Genomic DNA, 14,326 nt, shown 5'->3' on the forward strand with positions numbered 1-14,326 from the left:
AAAAAGGCATTGCTGTTTGAATATTTTTTCCTTCAGCCAGCTCAGGAAGTTATCAAACCTGCTCTCTGAAAAGTGCTGCCTGTAGTATATTTTGGTGATTTTAAACTAATTGTCTTTCATTTGATCTTTTATTTCGTAACTATTGGTTTCTTTTTAAATTAAAGACTATGTGTCATTTGATCATTTCTGTTAAATGTTTGGCATATTTTATTATGTTTGCTGTGACTAGGGCTTCTTTCTATTTTCAAATAAGGTTGAGTATAGTTATCCTCCCAAAAAAAGTTCTTGTATGTGACTTATTGCACTGCTAATTAGTCTGGAGACTGGAGACTTTGATTTGATGTCTATTTGGGACTTCCCTTATGAATTTCAAAGTTCAAATTTGAGCTGAGATCCTTAGAACTCTTCAATGAGAGTTATCATCTAGAAGAATGTAAGAATTACAAAAAATTAGAATAATTATATATAGGTTAATATGGACAACAACTTTTTAAGAAAAATGTTTAGTAAATCTTTGTGATAACTGATACAACGTAGAGAACTGGGGATCACAGTATCATTAGCATCTTGCATAATGTACCAGGCGTTTCTTCATAAATTCTATCTTGGAATGAATTAGTCAATCTGGTGCTTCTACTCACTCCTTTGAGTCATTCAGGTGTCATTAGATAATGTGCTACTGCCTGCCTGACATTTACTTAAGCATCAGAAATAAAATGCTCCTGCTACTTAACTGATGATGGTTCCTTGGAGGCCTCGGCCAACCAATACCACCAATTTGTCAGGTACAGTAGCAAGGGGATATGTAGATTCCATAATGACTTCGTTCTTAAATTACTTAAGATATCAAGGTTGAAAAGGTGCACCTTTCAGCTTAAGCCTCCTTCTAACATAAATCATAAAAAACATAGTCTAATATTTTAGCAAGCTAAAGATACAGCTAGATGAAAATCATGTAACCCCCCCAAGAAATGAGTTCATATTCCTCTAACTTATGCAGTGTATGTCATATGCCATGGTCTTTCAACTCACTGAAAAAAACATGTTCACTCTGGGCTGTTAAATAATAGCTCTACTTTGAAAATAAGTCTTAATGCACATGACCTTTCAATGTCTTAGTTAAAAACAAAAAGCAACAACAATTTAAAAAAATCCAAAAGCTTCTATATGGTTCTCTCCCTCCCTCTCCCCACCCGGGTGTGTGTGTGTGTGTGTGTTTGTGTGTGTGTACAATATTTGCTAGATACTTCTTTGGCACATGAATAATCCATCATTCTACAGTTGACATATTTTTACTAAATATTTCTGCTGTAAATACGATTACAAATGTTTCCTTGACACAAAGCAATAACAGTGTTCTTATATTAAATTTTTTTTCTAGCTTAGAGTCTTCAAGTTGGCAAAATCCTGGCCCACGCTGAATATGCTCATTAAGATCATTGGCAATTCGGTGGGCGCACTGGGAAACCTGACCCTGGTGTTGGCCATCATCGTCTTCATCTTTGCTGTGGTCGGCATGCAGCTGTTTGGAAAGAGCTACAAGGAGTGTGTCTGCAAGATTTCCAATGATTGTGAGCTTCCACGCTGGCACATGCATGACTTCTTCCACTCCTTCCTGATCGTGTTCCGTGTACTGTGTGGAGAGTGGATAGAGACCATGTGGGACTGCATGGAGGTCGCCGGCCAGACCATGTGTCTCACTGTCTTCATGATGGTCATGGTGATTGGCAACCTAGTTGTAAGTAGTAAAACCGTTTTTCTCCTAATCAGTTACAAATATGCTTCTTAAAATGTTCAATTGAAGAACATTTTGTGTTTTAGGGAGGATTATTTTGTAAGGAGATTATTTCCAGTTGTCTATTACATAAGATTGCAGGAGTCGTACATGATTTAGACTTCAGTAGTTTGCACACTTTCAAAATGTCTCTTCAGCCAAAGTTCTTCCTCATTCTTCTATGCCAGGGAACATGCTGATTTTATATTTCCATACTAATATGGAAGTATTCATAAAATTGCTTACTCATTTTATCTACAGCTATTAACAATGGTATCTTTCAAAAATGTTTCAATTTGGGGTTTCCTCAAAAATTAAGTTGAAGTCTTACTAAACATCTCAACTCAAGAATGGTATTCAAAGACACTTAGCGCCTAGAAACTACAGTATGAGTTAGTAGCATTTACTTGAAAAGCAGCTGTTTTCATTTCGGTTGTAACTCAACTATGCCCAGTGTGATAATAAGAAAAATGTGCCTCAGTGTCAGGGCATTTGCTGAGACAAGAGTACATGTTTGGAATTTGAAAACAAAGAGCTGTGTATCTTATCTTCACATAATAAAATAAACAGTTTACTAGGAAAGCTTAGTTTCCATAAAGAATATGGATCTGAAATAGCTATGGTTGTGTTGTAACATTTAAGTGATGGGGAGAAAGACGATTGTCCCCAAACTACGGAATGGCGTACTCTGTCTGCAGCTGGGAAACTAGATAATAGACTTGGTAAGGAAGAATAAACTCTCATACATCAAACATGAGCAGTTTCCATGAGTGGAAGTTAAGGATGAGGGTATCTGTTCAAGCTCAGAGTCAATCATGAGATTGCTGTCAAGATGTTTACTGAGACCATATTCTTGATTGGGACTAGAGGCACAGCCTCCAAGAAGGCTCCATCTCTTGATGGTTAGCAAGTGGTTCCAGGTCATCATTGGCTATCTCCGTAGGATTGTTCATTGTCCCTATTATACAGCAGCTAGCCTCTTCCACTTCATGTAGAACCAGAGAGAGGGTGGGAAGATAGCCTTTTTGTTACAATCCTGAAAAATCACATCTATCACTGTAATGTGAGCCCTTTACAAGAAGCTACTTACTAAAGGGAATGAATAGAAAATAGAAAATTCATTTTTGCTACCAGAACAACAAATACACCTTTAAAGATGAACCATTTAGGAAAGTAGAATAGGATTATACAGAATGGAAAGAAATGGTCATGGGTTCACAGAAACAGTAACAAAAACAAAAATAAAAGCCATTCCTACAGCATAGACATTCTCTCATTTCTTATGTGTATTTAGCACTGGCTGAAGAGTAGGAAAGGCAATGAACAGAGTCTTTGTGACAATGGAGAGAGCAGACAGAAACAGTAAGTCGGAGTAGGAAGAGAAAAAATGACTTGTTGCAAAGCCGGGTGGTACCTAATTGATAAAAAAAAGGGGGGGTGCTAAGTTTATGCACAAAAAAAAGAAATTTTCTTATTTAGGCAGTTAAAAGCTAAAGATGCCTTTTTTAAAAACTTGGGAATTGTTGAAAAGCAAGTGCTATGTGGAACAAATTTATGTCATAGAACGTGGAATGAATTTGAAAAGAAAGCAACTCAGTTCCATCAATTGCTGTATTGAAATAAAACAGGTCTCTTTGTGACTGTGTTGAGAATTTTTTCTTTACATTCTATTTCATTTACTTATTTACATATTTACTTACTTACTTACATACTTATTGTGTGTGTGTATGAGTGACCATGAGACATGATATGCATTTGGCGGTCAGAGGACAACACATGGGCGCTGATTCTTTCCTTATGCATGTAGGTCTTGGGAATGGAACACAGGTTGTTAAGCTGGGTGACAAGCACCCTTATTCCCTGAGCCATCCTGTAGGCTCAAGAATGCAAGTTTAAAGAGAATTTCAGGGAGTATCAAAAACCCATGTCACAGATGACGTTTAATGCTAATATGGGTTGTCATACAAACATTTACTAAAATAGTGTGTGAGTTAATAGGAAATAATTATTTCTACCCTGAATCTAAAGCTTGGAATACTTTCAGGATAAAAACCTAAAGGACCCTCCTTCCTTTTATTATAAGATTTTTTATTTTATTTTTAATTGAAACCCCAATATAATATGGCTTCCAGTTTTGAGTTTTTATGGAATTCCTCCGTGACTCTGCACCTATGTATTTCTTGTGTTTGCTTTGTCTCTTTTTCTTCTGTTTGCTTGTTGTGTCTTATTCTGGTTTGTTTATTTTGTTTTAGCTTGTAATTACATTATTAGCCTTTATATAATAAAAACTATTTCCAATAAATGAAAATTTTAAATGTATATATAAAAAAGAAAATACATTTTTCATACAATATATTCTGATTACAGTTTCCCCTCCAATGACTTCTCCCAGATCCTCCCTATTCCTCTTCCTTCTGAATAAACAATATTTCTGTCTATCCTTATGGGAGAAAAGGCATCTAAAAAATAATGATAATAGTAAAATAAAATAAAGTAAAAATAAACCAGGATAGACCAAAACAAACAGAAAAAAATTCCAAAGAAAAAGGACAAGAAATACAAAAACGCTTATAGACAGAGACACTCATATTCACACACAGAGAAAACCAATAAAACAAACTCAGAAATCACAATAAACAAGCAAAAGGAAAAAAATTCCAAAAAAGTATTATGAGACAAAAATCCCCCCCAATACCACTAATGTTATTTGGTATTGGCTACCTACTGTTGGACATGGGGCCTGTCTTTAAGTGTGGTTTTTATACCCAGCCAGCATGACTTGGAGTGCAGAGAGGGAAGTGGACACAAGTCCTCATCCCTATCTCAGAAACTATACCAAATAGATTTGTTTTATGTTGTGTTGTGTGTATATGTGTCTGTGTGTAAGTATGTGCATATGGGCCTCCTCTGCTTTTTTATTGCCAGTTAGAAAGTTCTTTGGAGATATCCCAAATATATTTATGCCATAGTTAAAATAATATAGCTATTAGGTTTGTCTATATATTTTTTTTCTAAGAAGGGTCTCTCTGTGTAGCCCTGGCTGTCCTGGAACTCATTCTGTAGACCAGGCTAGCCTCAAACTCAGAGATCTTCCTTCCTCTGTCTTCTGAGTGCTTAGACTAAAATTTACCACCTTTAAGAAAATGTTTTCATTATGTGCTTGGTTGGGTATGACTGAACTCCATGCACTGATTCTTGTGATGTTTTCTTTCTGTTTGCTGAAAAGAGGGACGGGCTCTCAATGGCCCGCTGGCATGACTCTGTCTCAGTGCATATAAACTGCCTGTAGGTCTCCACCACAGTAACTGTGAGTAAACATTTCCAGGGATAGCCCACAAGCAATTGGAAAATGGGGCTGCAGACAGCCTACCCCCCAGCTGCAATTTTCATAAGCCATTCTTGAATATTGTTTCCTCAGTAAGTGAAATAATGGCATATTGAAGGGATGTGAAGGCTTTGGGTTTCTCTCACAGGTTGGGAATCAGAAAGGAGAAAAGTATTAATATATGCGTTATTTTTCATCCGGTACCCTAATGGAAGTAGTTACAATATCTTCCTTCTCTGAGACTAATTGAAGGAACATGTTAAAGAACTGATTTCTCTTAGTGAGCTGACAATTGTCCCATTTGTTTTTGGGAAACAGAATTCCAAATTTCATACTCTTTCTGAGAAAGCTTGCTAAACCGTTCCTTAAGTCATTATTGGCACAGTAAACGAGACCAGCTAGTTGCAAAAGAGGTTTAGATGAAAAGGTCAGCTTGTCTTTCTAGAAAGAAAAGACCAGGAGGAAGATGATACTTGGAGGCCATATTGGAAAATGGTACCAGCAACAGAATGTAACCCTTCTCAAGAGTCCACCGTAATGATTTGTCATGGATTCTTTCTTTGAATTCTTACAACAACCTTATAAATAGGGCACTTGTGAAACTGTTAAGTTTATTTACAGGTACAGAAATTGAGGTTGATATGGTGCCTGGTGATAAAACTAGCATTGAATAGAGAAACTTGAGTTTTATTCAGCACCTAAGCTCTAAAAGATGTCTTCCTCTGTTACAGCAAGAGGTGTGTAGAACTTGAGCTGCCAAGATGACTCAGTAGGTAGAAGTGCATGTTGTAAGACCCAAATTTCTTCCCTGGAACACAAAGTGGAAGGAGAGATCCAACTCTACAATGTCATCTTGTGACCTCAATATGTATGAAGTGACATGTACCCCCATACACAGCATCATGCACATCATCATAATAAAAATTATTTCATTAAAGAGATAAATTTGTGGAGCTAAATTATTAGTCTATCATATTTGTAATAAAATGATTTGCCTCTTACCACCAAATGCATATTGAATGCTTTGAAAAAAATTTTAAAAACTCATATGGGCAAAGGAGAGGTAGTTTTTCTTTAAAGGTGTAGTGCGTGGTACGTTGGTCATGCTCTAATGGGCAGCCATGCACCCGTGAATATTTGGGCAATATAAACTGGACTTGAAGGTAATTAAGGGAGAGGTGGGAAGGTATGGGTGTATGTAGGAGGTTTTAGTGGGGAAAGTGGGAGATAAATATGACCAAAATATGTTGTATGAGAGTCTCAGAGTATAAAAAATACTACATTTTTAGAACTAGGGAAAGGGGGAGTTCACTGAATTTATGAAATAGAAAATTTGCATAGTAACTGACTATTTCTCTGGCAACGGGATAACATTAAATTAAGTTGTCAATTTGTGGTAGAACATCTAGAAAAGGAGTAGCAAATTTTTCATACTGACCATAAGTATAGCAGGAATTCACAAAAAAAAACATCAATATGCAAATATGGAATTCTATTCTCTTTATGTGTTTAGCAAATTTAGTAATGAAAACATTCAAATTGGATGATCAACACAATAGTATAACCTTCATGTACTCATCAACTATGATCTTGCACAAACATTCAAGGTAAAGTGGTCTCTAGTTTCTCATCTACAAATCAGTGGCAATAACCCCTGATCTGCAGAACTTCTGTGAGAAATACATCATGTGAACCTCATAAAATGCTTGGACTAACTAATTTTCTAGGAATTCAGCAAAAAGTCCATTCACTGTTAATTGTTATTGGGTGTTGGTTCTTCTGTGACTCTTGCCCTGTGCATACTTGGGAGCCTAATACAGCAGTCATTCAGAAAAGTTGTGGGACCCACCTTGGTGTTCTATTGTACAGTAAGGATGATAATTGGCAAAAAAAACAACAACGATGCATTATATACTCAAAAATAGCTAGAAAAGAGAAATTAGAATGCTTTCACCAAAAACAAATAATAAATGTTTAAGGTTTCAGACATGCTAATTACCCAAACAGACGTATCAAAATATTGTGTAAACATTATGTATTGGTCAGAATTAAGATAAAACAAGAAAACAAAGTCCAATATTGTATATTGTATGGAAGGATTCAATGATATAGATAAATTTTTTCATGGTAGAAAAGGACATTCCATTAATAAAACTTCAGAAATTAAATCCAAATTAATTCAATTTCCTTACAGATGAAACTCAAATTGAGTATTTAAATCTATTTTCTCTTATGTAGTTTCCACCCAAGTAAGAAATTCAAAGGTGAGTCAGAGTAAAACGTAAGTGTATGGTAAATTTCTGAAGTACATACAGTTTTAGTATGACTGTGAGGAGCCATGGCTGGGTGATTGACAGATGGTCAGTACAGACCTGGCTTTACCTTCATCCTCACTGACTCTTTCCTTACAGACATCACTGTCAATTTCACTAGAATTTTAGCTAAAATCTCGCTAGGGTCCACTTTTGTACTAATAATCTTTGAATTTGGCTCCTACTATATTTTATTTTGATTCTGTGTTTGGATAATCAAGGACTGCATCACTCAAAATAAGATAGTTATGTTCCCAACAATACCTGATTCCTCAGTTACCTGCCTGTTCTACAGACTTAGAGATGGTGATGCCACAAACTTCATTTTTAATTCAATATTGACAACATTAGTGCTATATAACAACCACATCTTTATTGTATTTCTAGTTGTTACATAAACATAGCTGCCACAAGTTTTTCAGTTTTTAAACAAAGTTAGGAGTGTTGATCTAGCAATAAAAATATTTTTCTTGAATTTATCAAGTTACCAAAGTGAAAAATGTTGCATCGCTGCAGAAGCCAAATCATATTTAAGATACAGGAGTTCTATTTGGTTCTAGGAATAAATATTACAATATATATTCACTGTCCTAAGAAACACAGATTATATGTTCAAAATAACAAGCATCCAAACGACATTTCTTTTACTACAGAGTTGCCTAGATTCTTCTGAATGTAAAGTTAGTATACAAGTGTCATGTCATGGTATGGTTTTGAAATAAAGAGTGCAAATAGTACTTTCTATCATCTAGGTGTTTGCTGTTTTCCGTAGACATCATCTTTAATGGGATGAATGAAGAGAACTCCACGTCTTAAAGTTGAAGCAAGGCAAACAGGCTGTCTGATCACTCTTCCTCTGCTCTGTTTTAGGTTCTGAACCTCTTCTTGGCCTTGCTCCTCAGCTCTTTCAGCTCTGACAACCTTGCAGCCACAGACGATGATAACGAAATGAACAACCTTCAGATAGCTGTGGGAAGGATGCAAAGGGGAATCGATTTTGTTAAAAGGAAGATACGTGAATTCATTGAGAAAGCCTTTGTCAGAAAGCAGAAAGCTTTGGATGAAATCAAACCCCTTGAAGATCTGAATAACAAGAAAGATAGTTGTATCTCCAACCACACGACCATAGAAATCGGCAAAGACCTCAATTACCTCAAAGATGGAAACGGGACGACCAGTGGCATAGGTAGCAGTGTGGAGAAGTATGTGGTAGACGAGAGTGACTACATGTCATTCATAAACAACCCTAGTCTCACTGTGACCGTGCCCATTGCCGTAGGAGAGTCTGACTTTGAAAATTTAAATACAGAGGAGTTCAGCAGCGAGTCAGATATGGAGGAAAGCAAAGAGGTAAGAGCTTTAAAATGAAGGGATATCTTGTATATACTTCTGTGGCTTTAACACTATTAGATGTTTTATATTATATGCTACTTCCCCGTAAGATAATAGGAATTATCTATTCTAATATCCATATAATAAAGATGGTTGATAAATTGTTAGATTATACTAGCTAGTCAAATGTCATAATGATTAAATTTTTCAAATAGTCACTTTTCAAACTCACAATATTTATACGAATTTTTCTAAGCATTTTAAAAGTAACTTCAGATTTAGGATAATACCTCAGTGTGTGTACTCTCTTCCTTATAATTCACCACAATAAAGGGGTTAGCATGAACTAAAAGATAACTAATGGGAAAATAGTTGTTATTCTCATCTAGTTTTATTCTTGCCAGTGATGAAATACTTCATAAAAGAATGGTATCTAGTTTTCAGAGATCTATTAATTTGTGCTAAAGCTGACTTGGATCTTGGCTTGATGGTATTTAGTTTTGTGTTTCCTAAGGTGTTTTTGTTTGTTTGTTTGTTTTTATTGTTTTTTGTTTGTTTGGAAGAGAAGTTTGTGAAAGGGAATTGTATGTAACCCAACTAAATGCGGTCAACCTGCTTATACACAGAAAGCCCCCATATGTTATAGAACACAAATTCTGGACTAACCCACTCAGTGTCTTCATAATGCAGTCTTTGATTTTTGAGATGATTGTGAATATCAGTAAATACTATGTTGTGTTTTGTTATTAACCCTTGAACTGAAGGAAAAAAATGAGGTACTGTCTATTTTGCAGTGTCTGAATCAACTTCTTTTTGAATGGCAGACAACTGGATGGACTCAGAGGGTGTAAAGTGTTTCAATAAGTGCTCTTTTGTGTTTCCCCAAAATTCACTTGGTTCTTTATCAACTTTCTGGAGTACCTTGACTACATCATTTAAAATCTGTGTCCTACTTCAATAGGCATTGACTCTTCTGCTGCTTTGACTAGATTTAATGCAGTTCCCGTTATGGTTTTGAATGCCTGTTTCTCTTTTTAACTTTTTTGAATAATGTTAAATCCATGCTTGAACGATAACCTTTCAAAGAGAAATTTAGTGGTGTAATATGGTGACCTTCACTTCTGACCGTTCTTACTTCTCACAGGCGTGAGACCAATCTGGAGCCGTCAAGAATGCCGCTCTGGTGTTTTTTAAGCAGCCAGAGACTCGAGCCACACCACTTTTACCCAGGTTACCAAAGAAATTGTACATATATGAATATAATCAGTGTCTAAATGACTTGACTGGCCTGCATGTTACTCAGCTACGTCCCTTGCCCATCCATTGGCAGTACAATAAGAACATGCACAGCTGCGCCTAGGTTGGGTGCTATAAAGCATGGTCAGGCAAGGCTGACAACCCCAACCTTTTATTTTGTTTTAAGGAACATTAATGTAGCTGCTAATTTCTTTTTGTAGACTTTAATAGGAAGTATATACTTCTTTAAAAGTGAAAGTGCATGCCTGTGCAGATTTTGTGACTTCCACTTAATGTCATAGTTTGGAACATGTTAGTGGCCTGGAAGAAGATCATAGGCGCTCTCAAAAAAAAGTTTTGTCTTCGTTTTCTTTTACTACTTTTAAAATACATCCCCAGCAAGTGTGTTTTGTTGGTAATGTTTTGCTCAGTGTCTGAAGGGTAATATGCAAATTAAAGCAATCCCTCACCCACATGCAAACTTCCCAACCGACTTTCAATGTGATACTAATGTAAATGAAAGGGAGTGTTTGCATTTTGCTGCCAGCAGCAAGGGTATAATTTTCATCCACTTCATTTTTGGGAAAAGGGCAATGCTTTATTTAGCAATTGACCAAAAGCCTTTTGCATTTAGAATGATTCCCTTGGGGATTCTGTTTATATTTGCTCTTAAAATTCCTGGAGTGAAAGAAATGTACTCATACACCAAAATTAAAACCAAAAAAAGGAAAAAAAAAAAGAAAACTTGACTTCTACCTATCTTTATATGGTGTGCTTACTCAGAACACAGACCTGAAGTCCATCGTCCCCACCCCTTTACCCACTGTAACTTTCTTCTTCTCCCCTCCATCCCCCACGGCACCTGTCAAACCTAGTTCATGTTATTGTTCACATGCATCATGCTCCATAAACACCTCCATAGGAAAATCGCAGTGAGCCCTTGCCTGTTTGTGTATTAATGAGAGAACCCCACATTGCATGTAACTATTCTGGGAGCTCTTTTTATTGAACTTTTCACTGTCTGATATTGAATTCACAATTTCTTGCATAGAGAATTAAATCAAATTGTTTCTTCTGGTTTCATCAACTTTTATAGAAATGTTAATAAGAAACTTTATCACTTAGAGTTAGTAACATTGAAACTGCAAAATAACTCAGAATAAGATCATGTTGAGTTTTTTTGAAAGGAGGAAATACCATAACATTGTTAATACACTCTTTAATATTTTGGGAAAATTCAGTTGCTAGTATTCCTCCTTCTGTCAGGAGTGTGTACAAAATATTTAGGAGGCAAGTTTCTTCCCTGTTAATTCTTCATTATATTTAAAGTAGCGATTTGCTTATTCTAGTTTCTTATAAAGAAGCAAGGTTAGTTCCCCTAATCTCTGAATTCTCCACTTTCCACTTTTTTTAGAGAAAGACACTTGGGATAAATGGCATTCAGGGACACAATCTTTTGAAGTATTGCAGCAGTATATCAACAGATCAAAAAAGAACTGATTCTTACAATTTTCCATTTCTTTTTCAAAAAGTATTTTATAGTCTCTTTTGGAAACATGGTTAAATCCCTAGAAGAATATATTAAATTCCAACATGGAAGGCATGAAAGAGTCAGTAGTACGCAGATCAGATAGCTCTGAGCAAGCAAGTGTGATGATATCACTGGATAATAACTAGTGATTTTGTCATAAATAGCTTCATGGAACCAAACAAATGTTCACATGAGAAACTTGATGTGAAATATAGCTTTCTAGCCTGTTTTCCAAATAGGAATTTCCTTTTTTTTCTTTTTGGTCTTTCAAGACAGAGTCTCTCTGTGTAGCTTTGGAGGGAGACTGTCCTGGAACTCGCTCTGTAGACCAGGCTGGCCTCGAACTGACAGAGATCCACTTGCCTCTGCCTCTCAAGTGCTGGGATTAAGGACATGCACCACCACCAGTTGGCAGGACTTTTATTTTTTAAGTTATTTATTTTCATTGGCTTTCTGGAAGGTTGTTAGTTTGACACAGTGCAGTTAATAATAATTTAGTGATATGGAAAATATAATCTTTAAAATTAAAACCTGGAATAAGAGTAGGATCTGGAGCAAGAACTCAGCTGGGGAAATATCTGCTGTGCAAGCCCAGGAATGTGAGTTTGGATCTCATGAATCCATGTGATAACTAGGTACAGCAGTGAATGTCTGTCCTACTGGCACTGGGGTGAGACAGAGACAAAGGGATACTTGGGACTTTTTACCTAATCAGCCTCTCCTAATCACTGAGTTCCAGGTTCATTAAGAGAGCCCGATTCAAACACTAAGGCAGAGAACAATGGAGAAACACACAATATCCACTTCTGGCCTTTATATGCACACATATACATGCACTAACATATACATATGCACATACCCACACGACCTGTACATACAGCACCCCAGAAACATGAAATAGTACAATTTGATGTTTATTAGATCATTAAGTGAAGCATGATTCTTCCCTTCTCAGTTTACAAAATTTTGAATGACTATGGTATAATGAGAAGTATCTTAATATCCATCGATAGGAGGAGCTCATAGAATGTGGTTTTTACATAAATTTGTTTCATATTTCTAAGTGAGTACAATTGCTGCTGATTTATATAGCAGCCCTCTATGACCATTCTTATATAGTATCTCTAGTATCCCAAACTTGTGTTGTGCCCATATTTTGTTCAAGTTTAACTAGGCAAATGTGCCTCTAACAATATCATTCTACCCATTTATTTCCTGCTAAGTTAGGTATGGGTAGTAAGTATTAAGAAAATTTAAATATTTCAATATTACCAGAGGGAAGTAAAGAACTCACTAAACTGTTGTCTATGTGTGTACCCTGCTTATAGTTTGCTTTCTTACTTTGTAGCACCTTGCAGTATGTGGTGCCCAGATTGGGACACTACAAGACAGCTTTTAATGGAAACATTTTATTTAAGAGCCTTAAACCCAGTCGAGCAGTAGTGGCACACCCCTTTAGTCCCAGCACTCAGGAGGCAGAGACAGGTAGACTTCTGTGAGTTCAAGGTCAGCCTGGTCTACAGAGCTACAGAGCAAGTTCCAGGACTGTCAAGGCTACACAGAGAAACTCTGCCTCAAAAAGCTGAGAGAGAGAGAGAGAGAGAGAGAGAGAGAGAGAGAGAGAGAGAGAGAGAGAAAACATAAGCTCCAACAGTTACTTACAGTGATATACACTTGACAGCTCTAAGTGGCAAATTGCACTGTGGTCAGGTTCATCATAACTAGGAACTGAACTGAAACTTATGATTTTTATGTTCTTAACTCATTCCATTTTGTGAGATTTTAATACATATTTTATTAACATGATGACATTTAACTCCTATAAAACAAAATGATTCAACTGAAATGAATTTTATTAGCCATAATTTTTGTTGTACATCTCCAGTATGATTTATGATAAGGTTTTTATCTATGACATATTCCAATATATGTTTTCCTTATCCTACAGTAACCAATACAGGAATTATGAATATGACTTAAGTTGACACTAAAGTTCTTACTTATGACTCATATAAGTCAGCAGTATCATAAACACTATCTTGAATCTATAATGTTGAATCATATATCCAGTCGACTAAATGTTCCAAATTAACTAAGCTTGAATTTACTTGTGAATCATCAGAGAAATTTCCTAGAACACAGTAGAAGAACAGAGTACAGAAAATCTAGGGCACAGCCACTCATTAACTCTGACATTGACAAGGTGAGTAAGCCCACTGGGTAGTGGTGTGGTGCTCCATTGTGCAGTGTGGACTCTGCTGTAGTAGTTTAACACCACCAGCATAATCACGCCCACAGACATGCGTGGAAGACACTATGCTATTGCACTTTGGGGAAGAGGAGATACAGCTCCTCCTTAAGGGCTTCCATTCACTCTGGAACAGTAAGTCTGCATGCTTAGTGCAGAAAGAAGGGAACTAAATCTAAAACAACTGATTCAGTAGTAAGTTTCCTTACAGCTGACCTCACAGGCTCCTACTTGTGAATAATTCTTGGCAGACTGATTTTCAGAACGCACTCCCAACTTAAAGAACTGTTTATCACCATTTTAACACCCCAAAATACCCAAGGAATCTTGATGCTTTGCATTAATTCTATCCCTTTGAACCCAGAAGAATCTGACAGGAAGAGGTAGAAGTATTTGGAGGCTGAAGTCCATAAATAGGCCATGAGACCACTTGTTCATTCACACAAGAAACATACACTGATGACAAGAACTGGTGACAGGTGCAAGGGATATGACAAAAACACAGTCTTCTGCCCACAAACGTTAAATCTAATAAGGTACATATTCCAGAAACACAAAATACACTTTA

At 36.3% G+C, this 14,326-nt stretch overlaps 1 protein-coding gene across 6 annotated transcripts in view; it reads left to right on the forward strand.

Moving 5' to 3' along the window:
- Window positions 1-14,326, forward strand: part of LOC101843810 (sodium channel protein type 2 subunit alpha) — a 132,514-nt gene that overhangs the window by 90,270 nt on the left and 27,918 nt on the right. For all 6 annotated transcript variants that reach the window (XM_021232913.2, XM_040745473.1, XM_040745476.1 and 3 more), the window contains exons 16-17: window positions 1,382-1,738; window positions 8,282-8,761. In XM_021232913.2, coding sequence (XP_021088572.2) covers window positions 1,382-1,738; window positions 8,282-8,761 — 837 coding nt within the window. The remainder of the gene's footprint in view (window positions 1-1,381; window positions 1,739-8,281; window positions 8,762-14,326) is intronic.

Source organism: Mesocricetus auratus, unplaced genomic scaffold (assembly GCF_017639785.1).
Source record: "Mesocricetus auratus isolate SY011 unplaced genomic scaffold, BCM_Maur_2.0 Super-Scaffold_100004, whole genome shotgun sequence".
Taxonomy (NCBI): Eukaryota; Metazoa; Chordata; class Mammalia; order Rodentia; family Cricetidae; genus Mesocricetus; species Mesocricetus auratus.